Genomic DNA, 27,869 nt, shown 5'->3' on the forward strand with positions numbered 1-27,869 from the left:
CCGAGTTACTAGGGAAGCAGAAATCTAAAGACGTACATAGATGAACTCTGAAACACGTACGGAATACGAATATGTTTAATGCGCTCATCTTTTAAAGGCACGCGATCCTTTCCGATTTTCATTGATAACATAAGTATCATACTTATCATTCGAATATTTGGGTTTCAATGCTCTTCCGCATTTTCTTATTAAGGGGCAAAAACTAACACCAAGTACTAGGAAAGCAGAAAGCATAAGAAAACACGTAGGAATTATGCATGTATTTACTGCGCTCATCTTTTGACGCGTTTCTTTCATTGATAACATAAGTATTTATCATAATTATCATATTTGGGTTTCAATGCTCTTCCACATTATGTTATTAAGGGGCAAAACCACGATAAACAATCAAATATACATTCGATTAAAAAAACAAGAACGAGCACTAATGCGTCATGATAACGATGACTTGATAACAATTTCCAATTAATCACATCAATCCCTATATGTATTTAACTTTGGCACTTTACTTGCAAATTTGGCCGTGGGAATTCCGTTACTTAAGTAAGGTCTGATTATTTGTAATTTTTTTTATAGCGTCACGCTTTTCACTATTTATTTTGTAAGTCCCATGTAATATGTGGTGAGCCTATTGCCATGTACCGGGCACATTTCCAGACACCGTGCTACTACTGAGATTTTATTTTACATACACATACTCTACATATTTGTTGAATTCTGTAATATAGTATAGAACTATATATAGTATAGAAGAGACGAGCAAAATTTAAAAGCTTAGTGTAGAATACTATTTTATCTTCACACAGTCATACCGAAAACTGAAGGCTAAGTCTTCATTAAAAGGTTGATATAGTAATAGAAACATGTAAACCCTTTAGACATATTTTCAGAGATTGGTTTACAAGAAATAGAACACCAATAAACATCTACATCTATTATAATACCCTCAAAAAACAGCAAAGAAAGATAGCTACGGAAATTGTTATTACCTTGCCTAGCCCCATATAATTTACGAGCAAGTTATTTCTCATAGTGGCACCCCTAATGTTGACAACAACGGTTCTTCGACGGCTTCGACCTGTTGCTTGAGTAGAGAATGGCCTAGCAACAAGTGAGTTAGGGTTGCCAACTCGAAAACCATTAGTTACACCATGCTCGCTCGTTTACGGCCCTTGATAAACTTTCTACCATCGACTTATTACGTAGTATAGGTTGTACTATTGGACTATAGGTAGCTTATTACACGTTATCTTAAGTATATATATAAAAGTGACGTAACACGGATTAAATCTTTATCTGTGACTTTATCAGATTGCCCCATTGGTCGAGTGGTTGGAAGCGCGGTTGTCGGGTAAGGAGTTTCGAATTCGATTCCTGACATTTTAGTATTATTGAACAGTTCAGTTTTTGGTAGTGCCTACACAGTTACAGTACAGTGTCTTAAATTGTGCCCAGTATTGGCAGGATCTTATGCGTATAATCAAATGGACCGGTTTTCGAACACAGGCGTAGCGGCGCGGGACGTCAAGGACGGTGACTAGATTGTTGCGCATTTCAAGTATGGGGTTGTGTACCTACATTTTTTTTGTGACGTATCATACTGTCCTATGGATGCAAGACAAATGATTCATTTTTCAGTAAGGACACATATGGAACAGTATAGTATGAAGAAGCATAAAAATAGAAGAAAAATTAACCAATTATGGGAAGAAATAAAAAACGAACTGAATATTGAAGACTAAAGCAAAAACTGAAATATCTCTTGATAGTTTCAAGAATATAGTCAAAAGTTTCTACACTCATTCTAGTGTAGTCATAGAATTTGTCGGGATTTTGTCTCTGTTCTTCATAATTTCGATAAAACTCGCCATTTATTTTCCTTGCCCTATAGTAAGTCTTCTTCTTTTGCCCACAGTAAGTCGAGCGTTAGGAATAAATTTGAATCAAAAAGATTTCGTTCGCTAATAAAAACGACGCTAATAAAAATTCGAGGCCGAGGCCTAAGGCCTCGGCCTCGAATTTTGCGGGCAGCGGGGCGGTGGCGGCGGCGGCGCGGGAGCGGGGCGGGCATCGCGGACCCGTTCTCGAAACTAGCGGGCAGATCGCGCGGCACTACAGCGGTGTAGTGTTGTGTTCGTGGTTGTGTTGTCGAGATACTTGTTTTTATTAGCACGAAATGTGTGAAAAACGGCGACAACATCTTTTTATTCAAATTTAGATTTACTGTGGGCAAAAGAAGAAGTGGATACCTACTATAGGGCAAGGAAAATAAATGGCGAGTTTTATCGAAATTTCAAAATCCCGACAAATTCTACGACTACATCAGAATGAGTGTAGAAACTTTTGACTATATTCCTTAAAATATCAAGAGTGATTTAGAGTCTAGAATTTTAATTTTTCTTCTATTTTTATGGTTCACATCTTTGCTGTTCCATATGGGTGTCCTCTCAAAGATTGCCGAAATCATTTGCTCTTGCACGTCCGAGGACATTTTGATACGTCACAAAAAAAAATGTAGGTACACAACACTATAGTACAATGCAGACGCGCAACGCGGGCGGTCACCGCTTGACTGGAGTGCACCGCTCGTTGCCCGCTCCCGCGCCGCACCCGCGCCGCTCCGCCGCCGCTGTTTTCGAGAACCGGTCCATTTGATTATACGCATAAGATCCTGCCGCTGCCGCGCCGCCGCCGCTGCCGCCCCGCTGCCCGCAAAATTCGAGGCCGAGTAATACCTACACAGTTACAGTTGAGAGTTTTGAATTGTACCCGGTATTAGCCTCGTTTGTAATGTTTAAGGCCTCGGCCTCGAATTTTGCGGGCAGCGGGGCGGCAGCGGCAGCGGCGCGGTAGCGGCAGGATCTTATGCGTATAATCAAATGGACCGGTTTTCGAACACAGCGGCGGCGGAGCGGCGCGGGAGCGGGCAACGAGCGGTGCACTCCAGTCAAGCGGTGACCGCCCGTGTTGCGCGTCTGCATTGTAGTATAGTGTTGTGTACCTACATTTTGTTTTGTGACGTATCAAAATGTCCTCGGACGTGCAAGACAAATGATTTCGGCAATCTTTGAGAGGACTAAGAGAGGACTAAAGCAAAAACTGAAATATCTCTTGATAGTTTCAAGAATATAGTCAAAAGTTTCTACACTCATTCTAGTGTAGTCATAGAATTTGTCGGGATTTTGTCTCTGTTCTTCATAATTTCGATAAAACTCGCCATTTATTTTCCTTGCCCTATAGTAAGTTTCTTCTTTTGCCCACAGTAAGTCGAGCGTTAGGAATAAATTTGAATCAAAAAGATTTCGTTCGCTAATAAAAACAAATATCTCGACAACACAACCACGAACACAACACTACACCGCTGTAGTGCCGCGCGATCTGCCCGCTAGTTTCGAGAACGGGTCCGCCGCCGCCGCCCCGCTCCCGCGCCGCCGCCGCCGCCGCCCCGCTGCCCGCAAAATTCGAGGCCGAGGCCTAAGGGGTAACGTTAACGACGAGACGGCCTTTTCATTTAAAAAAAAGTGTGCTTCGTGGAATCTGTGGTCTTATAAAATGTAACATCCATTTTCATAGCCTACATATACTTAGAAAATCATACCATAGCTCACGACACCTATTTTCAGAATGCGTGGCTCTGTTATCATTATTTTCCAGCATCGAAACCCTCGAAATGCTTAGAAGTCGCGTTTACAAACCACTCGACTAACAGAGCAAAACTAAAGAATATGTATTATATAAGGTAGTTGTTTCTTTATTGAGTTTCTGCTTCATCATAGCTCTGTATTAATGATGAAGATAACGTGCATTTTTTAAGATAAGGATAACATCACGCCGGTTGTTCCTTGAAGGGATGGGCAAAAGTGTATGTGGCGACACATTGACAAGTAACAAGTGACAGATGACAGAAGTCGCACATAGACTATCGACGAGCAAATCAACGGATGACGTCACAAATATCCTGCATCGCACATATGAAGTTTACATGCGAAATAACACGGATAGAAAATCCCAACGAACAACAGTGGGGCAGAATGCCCGCCAGGCATGATCACCTCGCCTGGTCGGAGGATCCTCCTTCTCTTAGGGAACTTTACTTTCTGTTCCCTAAAGTGGAGTGTCCCACAGTGGGGCAGAAAGCCCATTACTCTCTGTTCCCTAAATGTAAATAGTAAATATGAATATGGCATACGCCGTTCGAGGTTTGAAACTAGAGGTCTATGTCGTATGCCTGGTACCCTCTGCAGTGAGCCTCAGTGCTATTCAAACTTTCAGTTTCAAACACGGTATTCCCTACTGAAAATTTTAGAAAATCTGTAAAATATTTGTTACTTTGTCAGACCCGGATGAAACTTAAGACTCCTTGTTTGGCAGTCACATTGCCGACCACTTGACCAACGAGGCAGTTAAAGTACGGTAGCTAATAAGTACATTTAGAACACTTGAAATTGAATACAGTGAATATTACTCACAATAACATATGACAATCTGGGGGTATGACTTCACCTACACTGATAAAATATATCCACCATTATCTGTCTAGATTAGTATAAATAAAGCGTTTATTTATTATCTATCTGAGGAAAAATATTGAAATAATATAACAATTTGTAGTACATATATCAACAACACTTATAATTTTATTATGTAAGTGAGGAAAATACGTCAAAAAACGGTAGAGAGCAAGAGATACGTCCAGCTTTTCTCCTTTGTATCTCCTTATTTTATGTGATTTTCAATGAGCATCACAATATTAATCACAATAATCTAAAATGACTATCCAATCGACTTTCTATAGATTTATTTACTTCATATTTATTTGTTTCTTTCTTTTCCATACTTCCCTATTAGTAATCATCTTATCATCAATTCTCTATTCATTCATAACATTAATATCTTCTATTTTGATACTTTTTATGTGTGATAGACAGCACAGACACTAGCAAATCCAATTATTCTTATCAATCACAACGCATTTTCGACTTTATTACGAAGCGATAAAAGTCCAAAACCTATTAATTACATTTGATAGACTAGAGTAGCTTGGTGAGCTATGTAAGTATTTATTGATTAGAAACCTGCGCTACTCGCTGTTATTTGAATAAACATTTCATTATGTGGTATTACCAATTAGCATACGGTTTGTAATAGACAATATGTATGTGTGTAAATGTAATGTAGAAGCCATACTTGTGATTAACGGTTCTTTGACAAAACTAGTTGTTGAAAATGTAAACTAAGTAAGATAATATTGTGTATCTTTCTTAGACACACTTCATCGTACAAATCTTTGGGATTTTACTGTGGAGGTAGGTCACGCGCGTGAAAGGAGTTAGGAGTTTTTTTTTAAATAAGGAACGGAACTGCTTTGGTGCTACTATTGAGTAAGGGCTGGTGTACACGATACCTAATGAAGATTAAGATCTGTTTTAACTAAAAATAGATTTCGATAAATACCTAAGTAATGAGTGTATTAATGTGTCATCGTTAAATTGACATTTTATAGAAAACAATATTAATGATTAAGTACCTATGTAAGTAAACAAAACATATTATGTTGAAATAAATATTGCTAGTAAATCTGCTGTACCCTTTCGTAGCAAATGTGCTTTATACTCTTTACGTAGCAAGAGTGCGTAAAAAAATCTGAATTCACGTCATTTAGATATAATTATAGTTTTAATCAACAGGTAAATTGTTACAAATATAAGATGAAATCTAAAATATGCATTATTAATTATGATTTGTCCGTACTTTCGATTGCGATAACGTTGATAAGGTAATATTTAATCGCCTTTATGTTGAAGCACATAGGTATTTAATTCCTACGAAAATAATCGTTGTACGTAAATAATAATTACGATAGGATGGCAATATCGATAAGTTTCACTGTTCAGAATCAGATAGAGTCGCAACACCGGAGGATAAACATCTGGCCAGTATCCTTTTGGCAGCGGTCCATTTTGAATTTAGAAGATTATCAGTGGCCAGTGTTTCATTTGTTCTAATCACTGCACGTATAGTGGACGTCACTACATAAAGTTTAAAAAAAGTATATATTATTTGTGTTTTAAAAATGGCGTTCCTAATCATAGCTGCCGTGTTATTGTTTGTAAACACAATATTTCTGGTTGGGTCACTGGTTTACACTTTGAAGACTACTTCTAAGGTATGTTATTATTTTAACTACTATAATTGTGAGTTTCGCGTTTATTTTTTATGATATATGCCATTTAACAATGACAATTAGGGAACAGTTCTGATTTGGCACTGACTCTGAATGAGTTTTTAAGTGTTTAATAATAAATCTCTTTAGTCTATGACTTTGAATGTGTCATTATAGTTGAATCTGTAGATAGGTACTTTATTTATTTAGTAGTTATTTGTCATATGTTATGTTTGTTTTTTTTTAAATTTTGTAATAATATTTGGTTGACCGCCTATATTTAGAAGAAGGAATTTCTTATCTGTGTAGGACGGTTGTAGTTTAATTAAAACTTAATTTAGTAACAATTTTTCCATTGTAACGCACTGTATGCTATTAAAACAAAATAACAATTAGTTCTTAGTGCTTTAACACTGATATGCACGTTGATGCACATCAATGAATGTTCAATAGTGTGATTGCACAATTATTTACATACTAGCTATTAGAACACGTGTTTGACCCACTTAGTAGTATGACAAAAAGTAGCCTATATTACTCTCCAGATAAAATCCCTCTGCTTACGAATTTAATCAAAAAACATACACACACACTTTTGCATCTAGTAAGAATCTGAGAATAACAATAGGCACACATTTCCAAAAAAAAAAAACATATAAAGATGATATCATTTAAATAGGTGACACTAGAAGGTATAACAACGTCTTAACTAAAGTTGAGTCATTTATTCTGAACCCCTAAAAGCAAACTTAGTCATTCAGTTTTTCCTTATGTGTCGAAGGAAATGGCTTCGCAATTTAATAATTAAGTAATTATTGGATTAAAAATGCGATAGGTGCATGGAAAAGTATGTGAATAATCTGCTGGCAGACACTAGATAATGTTTCAAGGATTATACACAGATAAATAAATTCTCTTGAATTTCACTATTGCAGGTACAACGTACAGGAAAAAAATCTTTCTTTAAACTGTATGTTTATATTGAAACTTGGATAAGGTTGCATTAATTGATAACACGTGCCGTATTGTGCCTCTGCCTATCCCTTCGAGGACAAAAGGCGTGATTTTGCATACAGCAATCTATTATTAACATCCATAATTCAACATCAACATTAACATACCGCGTCAGTTCATTACTGCGCTATGAGCCTCCTTTGCGTAAAAAGGTTTTGCCATAAACTGCGCTCTTGGGTTGAAGATTGCTTCCTCGTGCAAACCCTCTTTAGATAAGTAGAAGAGGCCCAAACCCCAGTTAACTGTTACGAGCTATTAATGATAATCTATTGCTTTGACGTTCAAAAGTGCCTTCCTGGTCTATTCGAAATAAATAATTTTGACTTTGACTTTATAATGTATAATACAAAGTCGAAATGGAATCTTTACAAAAAACTATACTAATTACAACGAAAACAATAAAACAAAACATGGGCGGCGCTGATCGCTTACCATCAGGTGACTCGATACAGATATACTAGGAACAATCTTTATTTTTATCACTGCAGTATGTCATGTCATATCATATTATCTTTGTTAAACCGTAGCGTTTATTATTAGACTTCTGCCATCGTAGTTACTGTCAGTGAAGTTGCCGCCCACGATCGGCCCACGTACTTTCATATTGCAAGTTCGTAAATTCACTTTAAACTTTATAAATAGACTGAGGTCGTTTGATGTATGACCTTTTATAACGATCAATATTACTTTTTTTAAGTTTTTCGCCTATTATGTTGACTATTTGGAGATTTTCAGAAAATTTTACCAAAATTTTGATATGTACATATTTCAGACTGATATATAACAGAGTGCAATTATGTTAAGAGTTAACTTGAGTGAAGTTACTGAATCGATGGTCGAGTGGTCGCAAGTCCGACTACCAGACAAGGGGTCTCGGGTTCGCATTTCGGATGGGGCAAAGTATTATTGAGCTTTTTTCGGTTTTTCGAAAATTTCTTAGTAGTAGCACGGAATTGTGCCCAGTATATGGCAATAGGCTCACCCCCTATTACATAATGGGACTTATAACACAAATGGTGAAAAGTGGTTGTACATTGTAAGCGACATTACGTGCCGTACATTGTACTGCCTACTCCTACGGGGGTAAAAGGCGTGACGTTGCATTCAAGTTATTTTGTCTAAGTTAAGCTGAAAAAAATAAGTCCACTTCAAGATCCGTATTTTTCCTAAAACTATCGATACTCTTTACTCAAGCTGCGTTACGAATCTAAGACCCCTGGCACACTATTTGCGAACACTTGACCGACGAAACAATCAGAATTTAATTCGATAATACTTCGGTCCACTTAGACAATTGACTGAGTGAGGGTGAGATAACATGAAACAGGTCAAGAGCTTTGTGCAATATAGTCCCTACTATAGATACCTAATACACAGTTACTAGTAGTAGTTCTTAACTAAAAAGTAAAGTGTGAAGATCGAGACGAGACGAGAGAGTAGGTATATTATCTTACCATATTACCTAGCCACGAGCCCGTATATTACCTTCAATCAATGCTAGCCCCAATGACTTTCAGACCGACTTCTTCTTACCAATACAATATTAAAATCTTCCTCTCTCTCTTAAAACCTGAATAAAAATTTTCTCACTTATTTACTTACTTACAAGAAACTAATTGAGTGATTAAGTAAAAGTTGTTGCTTTTCAAAAATCTTACATTTATAATACTTTTACTGAGGTATTTAGCTAAAGACGATAGGCTATGTCTAGATGGCCTGTCTGTGTACCAAATTTCATCAAAATCGATTCAGTAGTTTTTGCGTAATTGACGGTCGAACCAAACACACAAACTTTCACATTTATTATATTATATTAAGAGAGATTTTCAGACCTATTAGTGTAATTATTTCTAGAAAAGTAATTATGCATATTCATTTATTTACCTACTTACAATACATATTTCCTTGTCTAGACTATGAGACGTATTTTTTTATCTCGATCTCAAATCACATTGTTAAAGTGATTGATTGTATTAGATATCCGTAAATACTTTTTCAACGTCATAGAACTGAATTAGATCGAGTTTTCACGTTCCCAGACGATAATATAATTTAAAGCAACTAATCAAACGCAGCATTAAATTAAATACAGTCCTGAATACTATAGTTTTTTTAAGCCTATTATGAGGGAAACCTCAATTTTGAATTTAATTAAAAACTGAGACTTTTTCTTGGGCTTTTCAATGTTATTTAATCAGGTTCAGTAGTCCTTTCATGAATCTACTCTATTTCAGGTATACTATTGCCGCTATTCACGCTAGATTTTTGCTTGAACAGACTATAATATGTTTATTTGTGAGATCTGCTTTTCACGATCTATGCGAGTCTATGTAATTTAGGTAGAACTATTTTGTAAAACATTTGCAATTTCATTTTTTGTCCAGCGTTAGAACTAATCTTATTAAGACATTTAATCTTTGGTCTTAATATCCTGAAAGGTATTATCTTCGTCACGCCCTTTATTCCCGATGGGGTAGGGAGAGATGCACATTCTGGTACGTGATGCCACACTGTACTATGTACATCCACATTTTACAATAGTTATGGGACTTACAACATCAATTTATGTTGTAAGTCCCATGTATAGGTATTGAGTTTCCTGAAAATTATTCTTTAGTTATAATCATCCAGAAGCTGAGGAACGTATTCAATACAATCTTTTCCCTTAGATATTAAATATAGAAAACGCAAATCAACAAAAGAACTTTGTTTACATATCATAACTCCACAATACTCATATACATTGGAAAGAACAAAATAAGAAAATTATTTCTCAAATCGATAAGGTACCTAAAGCTGGAGATAAAAGAATAAATTGGTCTCCCGGATATCTCAATCATATTAATTAAAGTGTGACGTCAATAATGATAACTCATTTACTTATAGATTTTATTTATAGATTCTCTCGTAAATTGATTCAATCTTGCAGAACCTTTGTGTGTACTTATCATTATAACATAACATCACACCCTTTACTCCTAAAGGGGTTTTTTAAGAGGGGAAAATCATCTAATGACTTCTCATGGCTTGGGCGAGGCGAGAGAGAGTGTCAGACTCTTACTGACTAAAAACCACCCCGTTCCTACTCCTGCTTTTCGAGCCGGAGTCCCGGTAACCCGATAGGTAGTCTGCAGCTCCAGATATATTTCCACAAGCCAGATATATTTCCTATTCCAATATGTAAAAAAAATCTGTATATTGTTGTTAACTTAACGTCAGTGGGTAGGTGTTGAAATACAATATTCATAACGCCTGAGAAAATAATAATATCATTGTGTAGTCGACCGTATATTCGATGGACAAGTAAGCGTAGGCGGTTTTTAAAAAACAAACTAATAATAACAGTAAATAAACGATTAGTAAACATTTTTATTGACATTTAATATAATAGAGGTGACATCATTCCTGAAGAATAACAGCCCCTCATTACTAGTGTCGATTTGAGTTTTATCCACAAGCCTAATGCCGTATACTTACGTCCCACGATTGCTACTTTGCCTACAAAGCAAAGCTGTAAAACCTCAATAAATAATTTACCCTACCTACCTACGGGAATTGGACGCGATACCCCTTGCTCAATATTGTTTGCGGCAAAATAGCCTACAAGGCAATTAAAACAAACAACCTTTCCATGATGTCTAACTTTGTTCATTTTCTTTTCCAGGGAGACGGAAACCTAGGCATAGGAGCGAACCTGAACCCGCGCATGAGTCTACAACCTCAAGTGGTGTTCTATGACGCCATTGTACGTATAAGTGGCAACCCCCTGCCAGGCGGAGAGTTCCATAACCAACATCAAATAACTGAGAAAACTGAAAACCAGACTAAAACTGCGTAGTCATTATTGCGATAATACTGAACTAAGTATGGGAAAATGTGAGTAATAATGTAATTTAATGTACATATCTTTAAATGTAAGTAATTTATTAAAGGTTTTCTAAGTAAGAAGAAGCGTTTTTGCAACCCTTTATTGATACGCGTATCTTTAGTCGTGCCTTTTAAAATAGAGGTAGCAATTGCTCATTATACTTCTTTATTGGGTTAAAAAATGTGTGAGGAGCGTAGTTGTAAGGTTAATATGAATGTAAGCCACATTCATTTACTTCAATAGTAATATTTTTTGAGCCGATTGAAAGGAGCTCTAAGAACTAAATCGTTAAGCCCTATTCAGTTTCATTATCTTCGTGACTTTCGTTGACCTTATTCGAAAATCCGAAACATGACACAACAATCAATCAGACTACAAATTGCAGATTTGTAAGTTTCACAAAATTTCCTGTGAGAACTCGTAGCAACTTCGTAGCATTCCAGTTTTCTTAGTAGTAGGCAAGCTACGCAATTGCTAAGATAATATTATCAGATCCTGAACATTTTATACACGTAAAGTACGAAGAAACACGTAAAGTTAAATACACATATATAATCTAGAACCGATTATGTGCCTAATTATTTAATTAATAACTTACGAACACCAGTTCGTAGCAACTGCGTAGCATTCCTCTTTCCTACACGTAGCAACTGCGTAGCATTCCTGTCCGCTACGCCTAGCAACCTGGCTACGCGTAGTTCATAATATGGACCTTCGTAATAACGTCTATACAAATTCTTCTGCGTTCTTAATCAGGTTTTGCGCCTTGAAACAATCGGAGTGACCTTCACTTCTATTTTGTGAGAATGTTGATTACATTGTCTAGTTTGGAGACAACGAATGTATCGCGTCATGTCACGGTATTGTCGTCCACACACACATTAAGTGGAGATAACAGATCTGACGATGCGCCGCTTACAAGATGTCTACGAGCCGCTTGCGGTCGCCTCGCGTACATTTCTAGTGTTCACGTGCCGTCGGCGAAGTGGCGTACGCAAACGACACATTTCACAGTGTGTTCACACCACATGACACTTATGCCTATATTATTTATGGTAGTTATTTAATAAAAAATCATAAAAATATTTTATTGTGACAACAGTCTTGTAGGTTATAAACATAAAAATGAAACGTGATAACTTATCCCATATTAATAGATATTTGCTTTTATACAAATCTATGTCTCTGTATTATAAAAATATTATGTATAACATTTATTATTTACTTTTTTGTAGTAGAACAAATTCGGTAGCATTTTACAAAAACTTAAGAGATAAGAGAATGCTAAGTTAAACACAGATGTGTAAATAGAATTTGTAAGTTGTAAAACAATATTTGTTTAAGATACGTTGTAACAAAATTTGGCATTACAAGCGTGATAATATTTCTTCCGAAAACGCTGATTTGTTTTATTGAATGCCACTTACTTTAAAATTTATTTGATATCGAGTTAATCTTATCGTCTCAGATAAATTGTAAACACATTAAGGATTTACGTTGGCAAAAGATTATTTGTATTGATTGGTATTTGAGATATTTTTTTTATCTCAAACCAATTACAGTGTTATTCGTTTCAATGTTTTTGTTTATTGCTCTTTTCCTTTTGTTTAATTACTAAATATATGTTGCCATAGCTTATCTAAGGACATTTAAGTAGTTGTTTGTTCCTGACGCCAAAAACAACCTTTTTCTACTAGTAGACACTTTTAAATCTACAAAAAAGAAATAAAAGTAATATCAATACAATTTATTTCTATGTTACGATCATCTACATCAGTCATAATATAATGCATACTTAATCAAACTTTTTAAAAAGCTACTATAATGCAATAACAAGTTCGTGTTTTAATTCATATTACTGATTCGTGCAATTACGTAATGCCCAGCAGCATTGTATGTTTTCCTGCTTTTGATATTCTGTTTTTGTAGTTTGAGTAACTTATAAGTTACTAATAGTTAATGTTATAACATTGCACCTTTTACTTGATTACCTATAGGACAGGCACAGAGTTTAGTTATCATTGTATTTCAATTAAAAATAAATATAACAGTAGATAACAGTAAGCGGATTGATGGCCAAACGCAGACTTAACAACGTAAAAAAAATAAAAGAAAAATATATATTATTTTTTATTTTCATTTCAGTCAATGGTGTGTAACTAGTTTACCACTAATAAAATAAGAATAAAAATAACAATGAGCCGTGAGTTAATTTTAAATAACGCAGAAGAGTTATTGAGCAATAACGTTACAAACCTTTGCCTATCGGTAATTGTTCCTAGATAGTCAATAATATAAAACTTCTTACGTTACGTCGTTTTATTTCCGAGTAACACTAGCAGGCGAGATGTTTCCGCAAACCTTCACTAAGAGACAACCCACAGGAATATTAATGTCCGCCAAGAGGATATTCACAGCTCCGTCATTGAATCTTCAAGTGCAAGTAAATTAGGTAGTCTGCCATTAAAATTGTTTAATGCTACCAGAATTTTTTAGTCCTTTACTCACAGTCACCTTACCTAAAATGTAGCAAGTACTCCAAAAATCCAGGATCCAGGATATCAATCCAGGATATGGCAATAGGCTCATCACCACAATCACCCACGATTACATGGGACTTATAACACAACATGGTGAAAAGTGTGTGTACATTGCATAGCGGCATTACGTGCCGTAATGTGCACCTCTGCCTAACCCTTCGGGGATAAAAGGCGTGAAATTGTGTGTGTGTGTGGACTCCAAAAATGACTCGGAAAGGAAATATCGTCACAAAACTGCATTTTGACGTCACTTTTCTTAAATGGCGTCAATCATACCAGGTGATGATCAAATGTAAATTCGAAAGGGCAATTTAAAATGTAAATAATAAAGTAGTCCAGTACTACCATAGTAGAACTATTATCATACCGCAAATTACCTAGGTAGGTACTTATTTTATCACTAAACGGTCAAATGGTGTGTATGAGTACTAAAATGACGGTGAATGTTTTGCAATAACAATACCTGTGTTACGCAGTTGTTTAAACTATAGCTATTGATTTAGTACATATTACAGATATGTAGAGCGTACTTAGCTATGCCAAATAGATACGTATGCACTATTAAATAAGTACCTACATATAATGGACAAATGTCATTACGTGACCACGGCACGCAATCTCCACATAGGAAACCTTGTTTAGAGAAAAAGCAGAAAAAATGGTCAATTATTTTATTAGGTATACGTAGGTAGGTTGGTAGAAGCGTAGCATTATAGTAATAATTTTTTATGTAAAATTCTCGCAAGAACATTTCACATTAAACTTGCTTAGGTATATTGGATTCGCAAATCTTATCGACAAACAGGTTCTGTCGCTAATGTATAGAACCATGTGAACACGTGTCAAATCATTTTTCTTTTAATTAGGTTTTATCGTGTAATTTCTAATCAATAGATAAGAATGTTTATCGAGGCCGTGGGTAGTTTATCTAAACCACATAGATGTACCATGAATAGATACCGTTTACTAGACACTAGTCTACGGCCGAATGTGGAAAGGATGGAGATACACCTGATCCGACGAGTGAATAGCTGTTTAATGTTTGGATACGATACGAAAGACGTTCTGTTATACTCGTGAGTCACCGCACGGCAGCATTAAAGTTGACTTCGATAAAAAAATCAACACAAACGCTCAGATGTTGTGAGTAGTTCTCGTGCAGTTTTGGTCGAACACCGTAAGGCGACTCACGGCTGTTGTCGCAATTTAAATTGTAAACTTTCTACCGTGCTCCGTGACACTCGAGAAACAAACATGAGTTACGCGTTCATAATAGTGGTGTCTGTAGCTATTACAGTTAAACTGATATTCCTGAGTTTGTCCCTGTATTTCACGATGAAGAACAAAGAAGTTGAAATAACTCCGGTAAGTGTCTCTCGATTACTTTAGAAACTATTTCGTTGTTGTTACCTCTTTGGGCCTTGTGTTTGTATCACAAAGCGAGTTTGGCAACCCATATTGCATCAGCGGACCGTTATTTACTGCTAGTACATTTTAAAACTTATTACAACAAATTCAAACATTTCCAGAGTAATTTCATAGTGAAATCAGGGTGTTAGAAATGTTAATGGTAACACTAGACACTAGCAAGTACATTCTATTAAGTAGTCATTATTTAATGTCCTAACTGACCTACGTATTTACTTAGATATGTTGTTCATTGAACTCGTTACACCTATTTACTATAATTAGGTACATTTACCTAAAAGTAAAGTTACATTTAAATGAAACAAGGTCAAATTGATTCAGGTTTTGGATACGGTGTTAGGAGGGACCTGCAAAACATCTAGAATCTTTTATAATCTACTTGTATAGGTGAATTGCTGTTCGTTAGTCCCGCTAGAACTTGAAAACGGCTGGACTGATTTGCCTAATTTTGGTCTTGAATTATTTTGTGGAAGTTCAGTTCAGGAAAAGATTAAAAGGCGAGAAAAGTGAGGCGGTACGAATTTTGCCGGGTCACCTGGTGTGTAGTAAACAGGATAATATTTACAAAAGTAAAGTTCATCGGTACTTTTAGTGTTTACCTAAAAATAAAAACCAGTTTTGTAAATATCAACTAAAGTACCCACCTATAGGTATACAATGTGATAGGCGTGGGACTTCTAACCCGTTAAGGCTGAGTACTACATCTAATTTTATCGACAAAAAAAATAATATGGGGTGTTGAACCCCTAATTGAAAATATAGGAAAATAGTGATTTTTTCGGTAAGAATAATTCACAAATTATTTTTTTCTCACCAAAACATTATCAAACATATGAAAAAAGTAATGAATTAGTTAGCCAAGGTTATTAGCTACCGTTTGTCGTCTTTTTTTTGTTTCTACGACGCATACAACCTTTGATATCAAAAAAAGTAAAAAAAATATTAAAATGGCCATAATTTTTAGGGGAGGGATTCGACCCCTTCGACCCAGGACTTTTGTCGTTAAAATTAGATGTAGTATTCAGCCTTAACGGGTTAGAAGTCTCGCCCCTATCACATTGTATATATACACCTTCCTATAAATGTAGGTATCTATGCGCCTACATCACATGGTTAATGTTTGTATTATTCAAGAAAAAATCTTACAACCTAACCTGTTATCAGGTTGTTATAAATCACATTGAAAAACTGAAAGGCTTACCGTATCATACTCATATTAAGCTAATTTACGACAATATTTCTTTTGAAGTACCTTTTTTCATAGGTATATTTTAGCGTGAACATAATTATATGAATACTTACATTATACATATACCTGTAAACCAGACCGTGCGTGCCGATAGTGCTACATAGTTTACATATTTCTGATTATTCATTAAATAGATATTTGCAGGTACATTCCTCATTGTCCCAATTGCACTAACATATTAATATAATCCAATAATATTGTTAAACAAGAAAAGTACATAGGCACCTATATGAAGGTAAAATAATATAACACAATGTACCCTACAGGTGTATTCATTATTTATTGTCTTTACTAAGTAGGTATGTATACTTATTGGTAATGCTAGATGGTTTCGTTGATCAAGGGATCATGAGAATAATTTTCTATTCCATTCATAATTGCATATCATAAAATTCCGAATTCTCAGTAGTAACGAAGTAGCACATGCACGTTCTGGGGCAATAGACTCGTCTTCTGTTAAGTAAATAAGATTTTTATCGCATCCTAGATGTAACCGTAGGAAAAATATCACCGTACTGTAATCAAGATGCAAAGATCACACTAAAAAGTCGTTCAGATTCAGATCCGATGTCAAAGAAAGACAAAGAAATAATAATATACTTTTTCATAGGACCTACCTAATATTAAAATACAAAAAAAATGGTATTGTGTTCAATTGTCTCTATTCTAAGAATAAAATCGAGATGCTATAGGTATAAAGGATGTTGCTTAATACTCCCACGTCTCTGTACCAATGTTGATAAGTACGAAAGATTTTCCCAAGAAAAGACGTTTCCTCTGTTCTCTCAACAATACCAATTGAAACATCCTGTGTAGTACCTACTGCAGACGTCCTGTAGAGACAAAGGACAAAGCAAACATTTGTTAAGCTTTTCATACCGAAACGTTTTAAAAGAAGGAAAATAAACATTTTAAGTTTTTTAAACGGTTCCAAAATATCTACCTAAGACGTCAGAGAATGGAACTATGTGAACTACTTAGTACCTTCTGAGAAACTAGCCTATCTTCAGTAATGTTTCACTATAGTAGCTTGAATAGGATACCTGTAAAGGCTGACCTTGTAAATGCCACTGATGAATTCGGATTCACCCGTGTGATGACCGACGTTTTATCCTCCCTCAATGAATGAATGCATTACACACATATTTTTTCAATTTGCTCTGACCAGTTGTATCGATTAGCGCGTTATGGTAGGTAGATAGTAAACATACAAACATTTCAATGGTGCAACTTTCAAATATCAACGTGGTGTTATGTTTAGGTGGACTTCAGTAAAGTGAGACTCAGAATGAGATGAAGCCCTTCTCAGCGATGGATTTGTGGGGCCGTTACAGGCCTATTAAGTATTACCTATTAAGTACATAGCGTAACTTAATAACGTCGCCAAGGAGGTTATCATGGAATCATATAAAAATAAATTACTTAAAGTTTTTAAACTCTTTACTATTATTACCTACATACCTTGTGTTTAGTACTAATGTGTAAATTAAATTTATTATGAGTTATGTAAACAAGTTGACAACACATTACCTTGGCCGTACGTTACCTAATTATGTTTGGCTAGCCTATTATTTGAAACTTGTTGTACCTAATTAGGAGGCACCTACCTTTTTACTTATTTGTAAACAAAAGTAGTCGTATAAGCCAGCAGGCTTATCAAACTTGGTACGCCATGTAATCAAGCAAGTCCTATCACTGATCACAAATGCATTGATTGTCCTGCATCTAGTTAGATACATTAATTACATACCTTAATACGCCGTACGCGTCTTAACTCCGTAGGTTAATAAAGAATTAATAAACAAAGGTTTAATAAAGAAGACATGAAGATAGGTTAGTACCTATTTTCTTTAGATCCTTTATTAAACCAAGATACCTAGATACTCTAGATACCTACTTAGGTATCTACATTATTTCCTAGATAGGAAAGGGAAATGCAATACGTAGGACTTACCTACCTAAGATATAAGAGAATAGATATTCGTACCTACTACCTATTTGTTAAGAGGTGTCCTAGAGATGACATTATCTCTAGAATTCTGTAAGTAGCATATTTGGAACTATCTACTGAATACCTCTACGGCCAAACAAAAGATACGAGATTCACGAGATCATGCATGTACACGTGTCCATGTGGAGATACATCGCGTGACGATTGAATTTATCGTACCTTATCGTCGGTAATATCTCTATTAACATCAAAATGAATGGAATAATATCAAATATGATACAGACCGATTGACACGAGTGTCCTCTCTGAGGCTTACGTAGACAAACGTTAGTAGGTACCTATTTAATTACCTACTAATGCTGTATATAGGTGTAGGAAGTTTGAAATTGGTACCCTGGAGTTAGTATCTAGTTAGGCATAGGCCAGGAATCGCAACATTGATTTGAACAGTTTTTCCTAAACACCTCTCTAGTTCTACGCTTCTAGCGTTCTAGGATAGCAAGATCAGTGATCTTAGATCACACATGAATAATCTAGGTAAATGTTGTTGTTAGCATTGATATAAGATGCTAATGCAGTTAGTATTTATGTATTAAATGTACCAGATAATCTGTTACGACTATCAGACGTCATACACATTCGATTTCAGTCACGATCGTCCCACTGCAGGGCAAAGGCCTCCCTACACTCCTTCCACTCCTCTCTGTGTAAAGCGTAGCATAAATGCATAGATAGACATACACATTAAGATTCGAAAAAGAAGGTACTTAGGAGTAGTTTACATTTCAGCACCTACCTACTATTTCTGTAGGTGCCCATTTGCCTTAAGTTTTCACACCTACGCAAAAGAAAGACACACGCACGGTATCTTTTGAAACAATCTAAGCAGAAGGTAAGTATCTTACAAAACAATCAATGAAGATTGATACCCCTTATCATGTTTACTCATGCTTTTATCATTCGGTAACGAGAGGCAGTTTCGTGTTTAAATACGGATATCATATCAAGCAGAAGATACGTAATGTTACGCAAATATTGCTGAAGTGATAGGGAGCATACGCACTTCATAGACCTACCAACATCTTCGTTTCAATTTAACATTAGTGCTACACTATACAGGCGAGTGCTAGGTTCTGGTGTGGATGAGGGGAGATGAGAGGAGAAGAATACGTCAAATTACAAGTCACCTGTATAACTACATAGCAGCAGTTGTGCTACGCGTCCGTTACCATACCACTTATCCTTAGAAAAACAAGATTAAAAACTGAAAGAAACGAATTTTTAATAGAACTCGCAGATCCTGTGATAATTTGTCAGCGACGTCTTAGGGTTTGACGTCGATGGTATAGTGCCTATTTCTTTATTATCATCTTTCTCCATACCATTTCCCTGAATTTCTGGTTGAACATTCGTATCCGGATTTGACTGAATGTATTTACCTCTTATAACTGTACCTATGTTGTTGCGTCATTTCTAGCGAATGTGTTGTACGTGAGCTCCTCTCGAACGCGCGTATTTTTCAGCTGCGTACTTGCGTTTATTTGTATAACTAGCCAGGAAAACTACGAGATATAATAATATGGATATTTATAACAAATATTATATTTTGTTTACAGACCAACACTCAGACCAAGGCGAAAAACAAGAGTTTCCTCATATCATGGAAGGAGATCCCACGCAAACTTCTACCGAAGTCCGTATACTGCCCCAGTGGAAGTTCTAAAGAGTTTCCCAGTAAATCATGAATAATATTGACGCTAAACATTACTATTGTAAGACTATTTACCCAATATGACTGTGATGGCACTAAAGAAAACAAATCTTGTGATTTTTGTGACTGTTCCTACAAATTTTCTTTTAAATATTTCGAAATAAAATATATTGAAACAAACAATGGTGATTATTTAATGCTTATGTTATATTTATTTGCATATTCACATTATGTACATTAAATAAATATAGCATAAATTAATTTACAAATTGGTTCTATTTAAATTCTTCTACAATAAGGAAGTTCGTGTCCCTTACATGGGTTGGCCATGTAACTGTCCTTTTCTTTAGATCAAGTTTTAAATTTCGTTTCTTGTATTCTAAGGCTGTATGGACAATGAATTTGTTAAACTTATGGACGTGTTGATGGCTGAGGTATTCTTCTACTTTCATCCACTTACAGAGATTCACTTCTCTCTGAGATAGTGTTATTTTATCTGTGAGGGCTTTCATCATGAGAATGACGTAAATATCTGAGTTTTCGAACATCATGTTGTGCGTGTGGCGGAACGTAACAAGAGATTCGAATGTGGCGTCCACTCCTGTTTCTTCTTTTACCTCTCTCACGGCGGCGTCTACTATATCTTCACCTGTAATGACAAAAAAAATACATTTAATTTAATTATGTTAACCAAAAAACACATGTATTTGTTGAAAGTCGACAATCACTGTCGAAGTTACGGTAAGCAAAGTATTATTGAATTTTGGAGTATCGAAAGTTCTCGGTAATATGGTATGGAGCTTTTTAAACATTGTTCATAACTAGATCACACCTTATACAAGTGGCAGAGATAGGTGAATATATATGAGTGATAGAATACATTGTTTAGCAAAGGCTTTTGTTGTATTAGGTATGAGTTGTATTAGCTCTGTAAATATGCGTACATGTCAAATAATGCACATATGAATCAGACTTATCATCAAAATATTTACCTCTTTCAACATAGCCTCCGGGAAGCTTCCAATGAGGATACTCATAGTGCTTCTCAGATATAGCCAACAGATGATCCGTGTCATTGAATACCATGGCGCCCACACCAAGGTTTGTATGGCAAGACGGAGGAAGATTTGGCATCGAGTCTCCAGGCAGCCATTTGTACATCATCACAAAGTCATCTCTTGCATGATGGAAATTAAACCCTTTCTAAGAACAGCAAGCCTTAATTAAAAACAATAATCAATTGTGGACAACTTCCAACTATTTTTCATATATTGTTAAGGGTTGGTTCATATCTGACGTAAAATACGTCGAGCGTATCATCGGACGCACTAACGTATCGTCGGTTGAGTGTGAAAGTTCAAGTGTTTTTCTATACATCAATCTGTTCTGGCGCTATGCATGTTCCGTCAAATATGAACCGACTCTAAGAACTATTTGCAATAAATAATACTTACTTGTGCTAGTATGGGGATACAGAATGCATCTTGAATGTTCACCTTAAACCATACACATCTGTACCCTTGTAGTGACCATTTTGATAATGAATCTGAAACATTGTTATGAAACAATTTCAAGTTAATGTAAGTTAATGAACTCTTTATCAGTTCAAAACTGAGTTTGTTTACATACGAAATTGGGTTTGCGTATTTTAGGTACTTGTAAAGTAAGTAGGGAAAAGTAGTAGAGTATTTCCTTTGTTAAATAAAGATTTTAGTTCCTTTATATAGGTAAATATGAGCAATGTTCAATTAACAATAACTGATTATCACTCTGAGATGAAATTGTGCTTCTTTTTATTTACATTTAATCTTAAATTCAACTTTGTGACATTAGTATTTCATATATTCACAAATTTATTTTAGGATGACAATATAGATTGCCAATTGCTATGCCTAATATTGTAATCTGTAGATCAAAGTCCACTCAATAGTAATTTTCTATCACATGTCATACAATTTTGGACTCAATTGTATAAGTAAAATAATACCTATATTACTTTTATTCAGGAAAATATCAAAACCTGCTTAGTTCAAAATATATACTTAGTTTCAGTTCTATTAATCAATTTTACTGATCAGTTAATGAAATATTATAATGTTCAAATGAAATGTATTAGAAGTAGGACTTTAAAAACTATTACAAAAGAAGTTGTATCCAAACTATTATCAGAACAGATAGTTCAGTTGTTATCTTTTTTATTATCAACATGCTTAGAGTAAATAAATACTTTTTGGAGGATGTACATTGTAGATGTAGAAAAACATAGGTACAATAGTTTTCTTACTATCTACATTCTACATAAACAGGTATGTTCTTTATGATTAGTAGATAAATGATGATAATAGACTCTTTGACTGTCAGTAGATAACTGCCACACTCAGAGTCATTTAATGATTGCTTAAACTATTCCTGAGTAACGATTTTGTATCGAAAACTATTACTAAGGATTGGGTTAAGTAACCATTAAATGACTCTGAGTGCGGCAGTAAGTGTTTAAGGCAAATCTTCCGCTCATTATTAACATATACCAGACATAAGACATTTATTGAAAGGATAAGAAACTTGAAAATAGATATAAAATAACTCCATTTAGTTTCTATTGGGGTTATAAGCAGAGATAAGTAGTTTTTAGAATCGAAATCCCTAACAAATATCAAAATTAATAAATTGAAACTATAATATATTATTTCTATTAATGTTATAACTTATAAAATAATTACAAACAGTTATAATTTACCGTCAAGATTTTCTGTGAACTTTTTCTCATTGAACATCTCTTTTTTGGAGTCAATTGTAATGCCATTGTATCTATCTTTAGCTCCATTGAATATTTTATTTGATGTTTCTGTGGAATATGCACACACTGGAACCCTTCTGAAATCAGATAATCTAAAATTATAATTCAGCAACAAAATTGCACACGATACAGAGAGCGTTTATCAATGTTTGTGTTTAATAAATAGGCATGATATAACAAGTAAATAATGAACAGACGTAAGATTTAAATAATTTTATAAAGTCTAATATAATTATTTGAAAGCTACTTACCCTAGGAATAGACTTTTATGGTTGAGACGTAAACCAAATAATAATAATTTATTCATTATTGCTATATTAGCATCATCAAATAGAAGATAGAACGTAGAAAAACAAATTCACAAGTCTCGGTCACAAATAAATCATGTTTCACTTCGTCGTTCTCATTGAAAAATGACGTTTGTCAAGTTGACAATCAAATATAAAAAATGTGCGCCAATGTCAGACATTATGCTGCGTTCATTAAATGAGGGGGAATATTAATTTTCGGTTTTGACGGCACGCTTAGACGTAACATTCAAACCATCGTTTCGATGGTTGCAAATTGATATTTTAATAACGTTTGTTCGTATATCTGTGAAAAATTACCAACTTTTACACAAATACGAATAGTAAACGCACTAAATTTTAATGTAAAATTGCATGACACTGATCGCTACCAAGTATTGAAAGTCATTGTCACTGTCAATGTGGCCTGATTGTCACCTGATGACATATTTTCCATTTTATCATTGCGTTATCAATTCGAATTTAATTTGGTTGGCTTTTGCGGAGATGTTCAATACTTAATCGTTCTTATGAATATCTAACTAAATTCAAACCATAATTGTGAATAACTAATGCTATAAAATCGTATGTTAGTTATAAATCAAAATGGAATCTAAAACTTTTGAAGGTGTTACAGATAGGTACAATGGTATTACAGTAGATTCTCAGAAGGAACCTTGTGAAATAGATCAACTCTTAAATCAGCTGAATGGTAATTATAATGCAAATCCCAAAGATCTTATCTATTGTTAGAAATTGTATTTCGGACTGAAGTTGTGTACCAATAAGAGTCATAGAAATTATATATTTTTCATTATTTTCTTTCAGAATCGATAAGAGTGTGGACTGAAGCGAACAAACGCTGTATATGGTTCAAAGTTAACATTAAAGACGCAGCTTGGGTACCAGTTTTAGCTAACGTAATTTTGTTTTTTTTTATTCTCTTTATTTTTTTTTTATTTGGCACTTATTGTATATACTAGTAACTTTGTTTCTTTTTTTATACAGGAAGGCTTCAACTTCCATCATGCCCGTGACGATTTTGTCATGATGTACAAATGGCTTCCTGACACTCCATCAAACTTACCTCCAGCTTGCCATACAAACCTTGGTGTTGGTGGAATGGTGTTCAATGATAAAAATGAAATATTAGTAGTTACTGAGAACTACATTGAATTCCCACATTGGAAACTCCCTGGAGGATATGTGGAAAGAGGTTATAAAACATGCTTAAAATCAATTATCTTTTCTTTTAATTTTTTTAAAAGGGCAGTATTTAATTTCTTGTATATTTACAGGAGAAGATATAAAAGATGCAGCCATAAGAGAAGTTAAAGAAGAAACAGGAATTGATGCTACTTTTGAATCTATGGTTACACTGAGACATACCCACAACACCATGTTTGGAAACTCTGATATCTATGTGATTGTTTTGTTAAAAGCCACATCAGAAACAATCACAAAAGCCGACAATGAAATTAAGGCATGCAAGTGGATGCCTATTGAAGAATATATGAATCACCCTGATGTTCTTGAGTTCAACAGATTTATTGCTAGACAAGCTCTAGATCTGAAGAATAGGAACATAAAATTGCAGCTTCGTAAAGAAATGCTTAGACTCAAAAATTTGAGCAGGGAAATGACAGCAGTGGTAATAGAAGATCTTGATAAGTAACTATGGCAGCATTGTTCAGGGTCATATGATAATAGCAAAGTTGTACAGAGATAAGTTATATCTTAATATGAAATGATAACAATAAGCTGTTAATTTATACATTTTGCATTCAACTTCCGTCTATTACAGTTTAATATAGCTTTACCGTAATTATTGCTGTGATTGATGTATTGCTTCGCAAATACTTGTCCATGGGATATGCTTATATTTTTTTATTGTTATACAGAATATATACAGTACCGTTGAAATGTGATAATAGTAAAATATAGGGTTATTTTGAATCAATAAAATCGTAATTAAAATCATTACCATGTATTTATGATTATTTTGTTACATAATTCAGTTCTACAATTTTATTATTCAGTTGACAATGGATTTCATAAGACAAGAATACTCCATTATGTACAACATTGTTCATCCTGCAATCTTACAAATTGTAAACTGAATTACCTAGCTACTATATTAAAAATGTACCTATAATGATTTTATGACTATAAATTTGTTACAAATAAATTAAATGTTAAACAATTTTTACAAGTAATCTTTCCACCTAATATAATTATAACCTTTAACAAATGTTTTAAATGACAAAGCAGAAGCAAAGTATATTTACATAGCAAGTTCAACAAATTGACCTCTTACATCATTTTTGTTTCTAAAACTGTGGCTCAGTGTTGATTGTGTCGCTAGTACGCAACATTTATAAGTTCTAAAATCACAATGTGAGTTTTATGCACAAATATCAAGGACTGAGATGTGTTAACAATGAGCAGTTTGTGAATGGCATGAAACTAATTTTAAATTATGTGCATGCCATGCTTGCTTTAGATCGTGACAAGCTGTTAAAATGAGGCCCACATAACTAGTCTTTAATATAATCTTTTATCTGTTGCCTTACTAAAACCTAATTCAATAAATATAAAGGAAAATCTTAAATTTGTCACATTCCCAGACTGCTTACAATATCAACTTATAAAAATAGTATAATAACAGAACACCAATCAAACGAAAAAATAACATGAAGACCCTGATAGTATAGCACTTGAACATTCCAATAATAACTTGTTAGGTATTATATTGAGGTAAACCACAATGTTACAAGTTATCAAGTATTAGAATTTGATGCATGTGGTGTAAATATTACCCTGTTAATGTTGAAGAATGCAAACAAACATTGAGCAGTACCTATAAAAATTTTTATAGAGGATAGCAAAATAAAAAGAAAGAATAAAGGATCACTATTACATACTATGTATGTAAATAAATGTAGATGGAATGTTAGACATATTGAAAAGTGGCTAGTTGTGGAGTAGTCTTTACTTGGATCTTTGTATGATGTGATGGTTGAAAGAGAAATGACCTAATATCCAGGAATTAACATCATCTTATCAAGGTCTTCATAATTATTTTGCTAGCATGTATTATTTATTATTTGTTATGTACTATAATAATTGGCGCCAGACATTAGAACTCACAATAAAATAAATGTTTAGTAACTGATTTCTTTCATGGATTTAATCCAAGTCAGGTGCAGCAGCATTTCTTCCTACATAGTCTCCATCATCATCGGAACTATCAGCTTCACCTATTATTGACTTCAAAAGCCCACCAAATACTGATCCACCATGTTTGTTGTCAGGCGGTATTTCTATGCCAAACCAAATGCGCCCAATGTTGTCTAAATACACTGAGTAGTTTGGATCTCTTTTAATACTTATTGCATACCAATTTCTTAAAATTTTAAACTGATTAGAATGTTTCCTGAAACAGAAAATTTGTTTGAGATTCTAGTAAGAATCCGATAGAAATAAAAATATAGATATGAAATGGTCTGTACTTACTGTTCAATAGCACGTAATAGAAACCACAAAAAATTTAGTAACGGAAATATGTATGGAGGTCCTTTATTATTGTTTATTGTAGGATGTAGGCCTGTGTATTCATTAAATGTATCTGTGGCCATTTGTATGTTGCGCAGACAAAGAATTTGCAATACTGGCTGTGCTATGAACAAATCTATTTCAGATTTTAGTCCTTTCGTCGTATGAAGTTCAACAAGCATACTGGCATATGCAGCTCCATCACATGAATGCAAGAAGTGTCTGTGAGCAGCTGCATATTTCTTTTCCTTCCAATACACTTCAGCAATTCTCTAAAACAAGATAAAGGGAACTTGTAATCTAAAGTAGATTGTAGACAAGGTGCAATTAAAAGGTAAACAATTTATATATGAATGTCTACTTGTAGTGCAATAAAACAGATTCTTGTAAGATTGATACTTGTGTTTACATAACAATATACTCATTCCAATTAGAATAATGTACCTGATGAAGTAGTGGATGTCCTTTTTTGTTATTATCCATAGACCATTTGACAGCATTGGTGAGGTAAGATTCCCTCTCAGGTATACTAGCATTCATTAATTCGAATAACTTAGCTAACTTCTCAATCCATTCGTGACATGGTTTCGTTTCTGATTTATTCAACACATCTATGAGTAATATTGCCAAGTCTGCTCCACTCTCTTGCTGATCACGTTGTAGCAACAACGTCGAACCTTTGTACAATAGATTTAATAGATCTTCATATTTTTTCTGACTTAGATATCTGAAAAATCATAATATGTTAATAAACACCCTCGATATCAGGCTCCTGAACAACTTGAAGCGTAAATACATGACCTGTACCTGAAATAAAGAGTTCTATACATTTGATGTGCCTCATAGTAATGGCCAGAGTTTACAGACGCTTCTAACTTATCAAGTACTCTTGAAACTCCTCTGTCTCCTCGTGCAGCCATCATTTAATTTCTAGAACAATCTGTTTTTCTTCTATTTCTATTCACAAAACCAATTTACGCCATGTCCATGAATTGTCGGATTTTCTTAAAAAGTCTTTTGTTACTTTGACACACTGTCTATTTAGTCAATACAGAAACCTCCTTGAGCCATTGCATTAGTAACTTTAGATGTAAAGCATTCCATAGACGACATTTATTTTAGTCGAATATAAACCGAATATTACAATTGTTCATAATTTAATAAAACTTGAAAAACTATTTAATAAAATCAAGGACGTTGAGAAAACAGGTTCCATGTAATTGTTGTGATATTACAAAATTTATAAGATGCAAATTAATTTCCTTTGTTTCAATAATTATGTATCTTAATGTCTGCTTTGCACAAT

The 27,869-nt window shown here is 34.5% G+C and overlaps 3 protein-coding genes across 3 annotated transcripts; 1 reads left to right on the forward strand and 2 right to left on the reverse strand.

Moving 5' to 3' along the window:
• Window positions 1-20,107: 20,107 nt before the first annotated feature.
• Window positions 20,108-23,141, reverse strand: LOC118263972 (uncharacterized). Its single transcript, XM_035576259.2, has 5 exons — window positions 22,973-23,141; window positions 22,662-22,798; window positions 21,379-21,470; window positions 20,917-21,127; window positions 20,108-20,573 (listed from the first exon to the last, which is right to left on the reverse strand). The coding sequence occupies exons 1-5, from the start codon at window positions 23,026-23,028 to the stop codon at window positions 20,200-20,202; spliced, it is 870 nt and encodes a 289-aa protein (XP_035432152.1). The 5' UTR covers window positions 23,029-23,141; the 3' UTR covers window positions 20,108-20,199.
• Window positions 23,142-23,432: 291 nt separating this feature from the next.
• LOC118263973 (uncharacterized) lies at window positions 23,433-24,991 on the forward strand. The gene is made up of 4 exons (XM_035576261.2): window positions 23,433-23,720; window positions 23,837-23,928; window positions 24,017-24,224; window positions 24,307-24,991. The coding sequence occupies exons 1-4, from the start codon at window positions 23,615-23,617 to the stop codon at window positions 24,681-24,683; spliced, it is 783 nt and encodes a 260-aa protein (XP_035432154.1). The 5' UTR covers window positions 23,433-23,614; the 3' UTR covers window positions 24,684-24,991.
• LOC118263971 (Golgi to ER traffic protein 4 homolog) lies at window positions 24,980-27,608 on the reverse strand. Its single transcript, XM_035576258.2, has 4 exons — window positions 27,371-27,608; window positions 27,008-27,290; window positions 26,525-26,835; window positions 24,980-26,444 (listed from the first exon to the last, which is right to left on the reverse strand). The coding sequence occupies exons 1-4, from the start codon at window positions 27,484-27,486 to the stop codon at window positions 26,198-26,200; spliced, it is 957 nt and encodes a 318-aa protein (XP_035432151.1). The 5' UTR covers window positions 27,487-27,608; the 3' UTR covers window positions 24,980-26,197.
• Window positions 27,609-27,869: the final 261 nt, after the last annotated feature.

Source organism: Spodoptera frugiperda, chromosome 26 (genome assembly GCF_023101765.2).
Source record: "Spodoptera frugiperda isolate SF20-4 chromosome 26, AGI-APGP_CSIRO_Sfru_2.0, whole genome shotgun sequence".
Lineage (NCBI taxonomy): Eukaryota > Metazoa > Arthropoda > Insecta > Lepidoptera > Noctuidae > Spodoptera > Spodoptera frugiperda.

Excerpts from the sequence above, each read along its gene's own strand:
- LOC118263972 (XM_035576259.2), bottom strand. The coding sequence starts at position 23,028 with ATGAATAAATTATTATTATTTGGTTTACGTCTCAACCATAAAAGTCTA. Across the intron at positions 21,128-21,378 it reads GTATCCCCATACTAGCACAA|AAAGGGTTTAATTTCCATCA; the intron begins GTAAGTATTATT and ends TGCTGTTCTTAG. Across the intron at positions 20,574-20,916 it reads CGGAGGCTATGTTGAAAGAG|GTGAAGATATAGTAGACGCC; the intron begins GTAAATATTTTG and ends TTGTCATTACAG.
- LOC118263973 (XM_035576261.2), top strand. The coding sequence starts at position 23,615 with ATGGAATCTAAAACTTTTGAAGGTGTTACAGATAGGTACAATGGTATT. Across the intron at positions 23,721-23,836 it reads ACTCTTAAATCAGCTGAATG|AATCGATAAGAGTGTGGACT; the intron begins GTAATTATAATG and ends ATTTTCTTTCAG. Across the intron at positions 23,929-24,016 it reads GGGTACCAGTTTTAGCTAAC|GAAGGCTTCAACTTCCATCA; the intron begins GTAATTTTGTTT and ends TTTTTTATACAG.
- LOC118263971 (XM_035576258.2), bottom strand. The coding sequence starts at position 27,486 with ATGATGGCTGCACGAGGAGACAGAGGAGTTTCAAGAGTACTTGATAAG. Across the intron at positions 26,836-27,007 it reads GACATCCACTACTTCATCAG|AGAATTGCTGAAGTGTATTG; the intron begins GTACATTATTCT and ends ATCTTGTTTTAG. Across the intron at positions 26,445-26,524 it reads CTATTACGTGCTATTGAACA|GAAACATTCTAATCAGTTTA; the intron begins GTAAGTACAGAC and ends TTTCTGTTTCAG.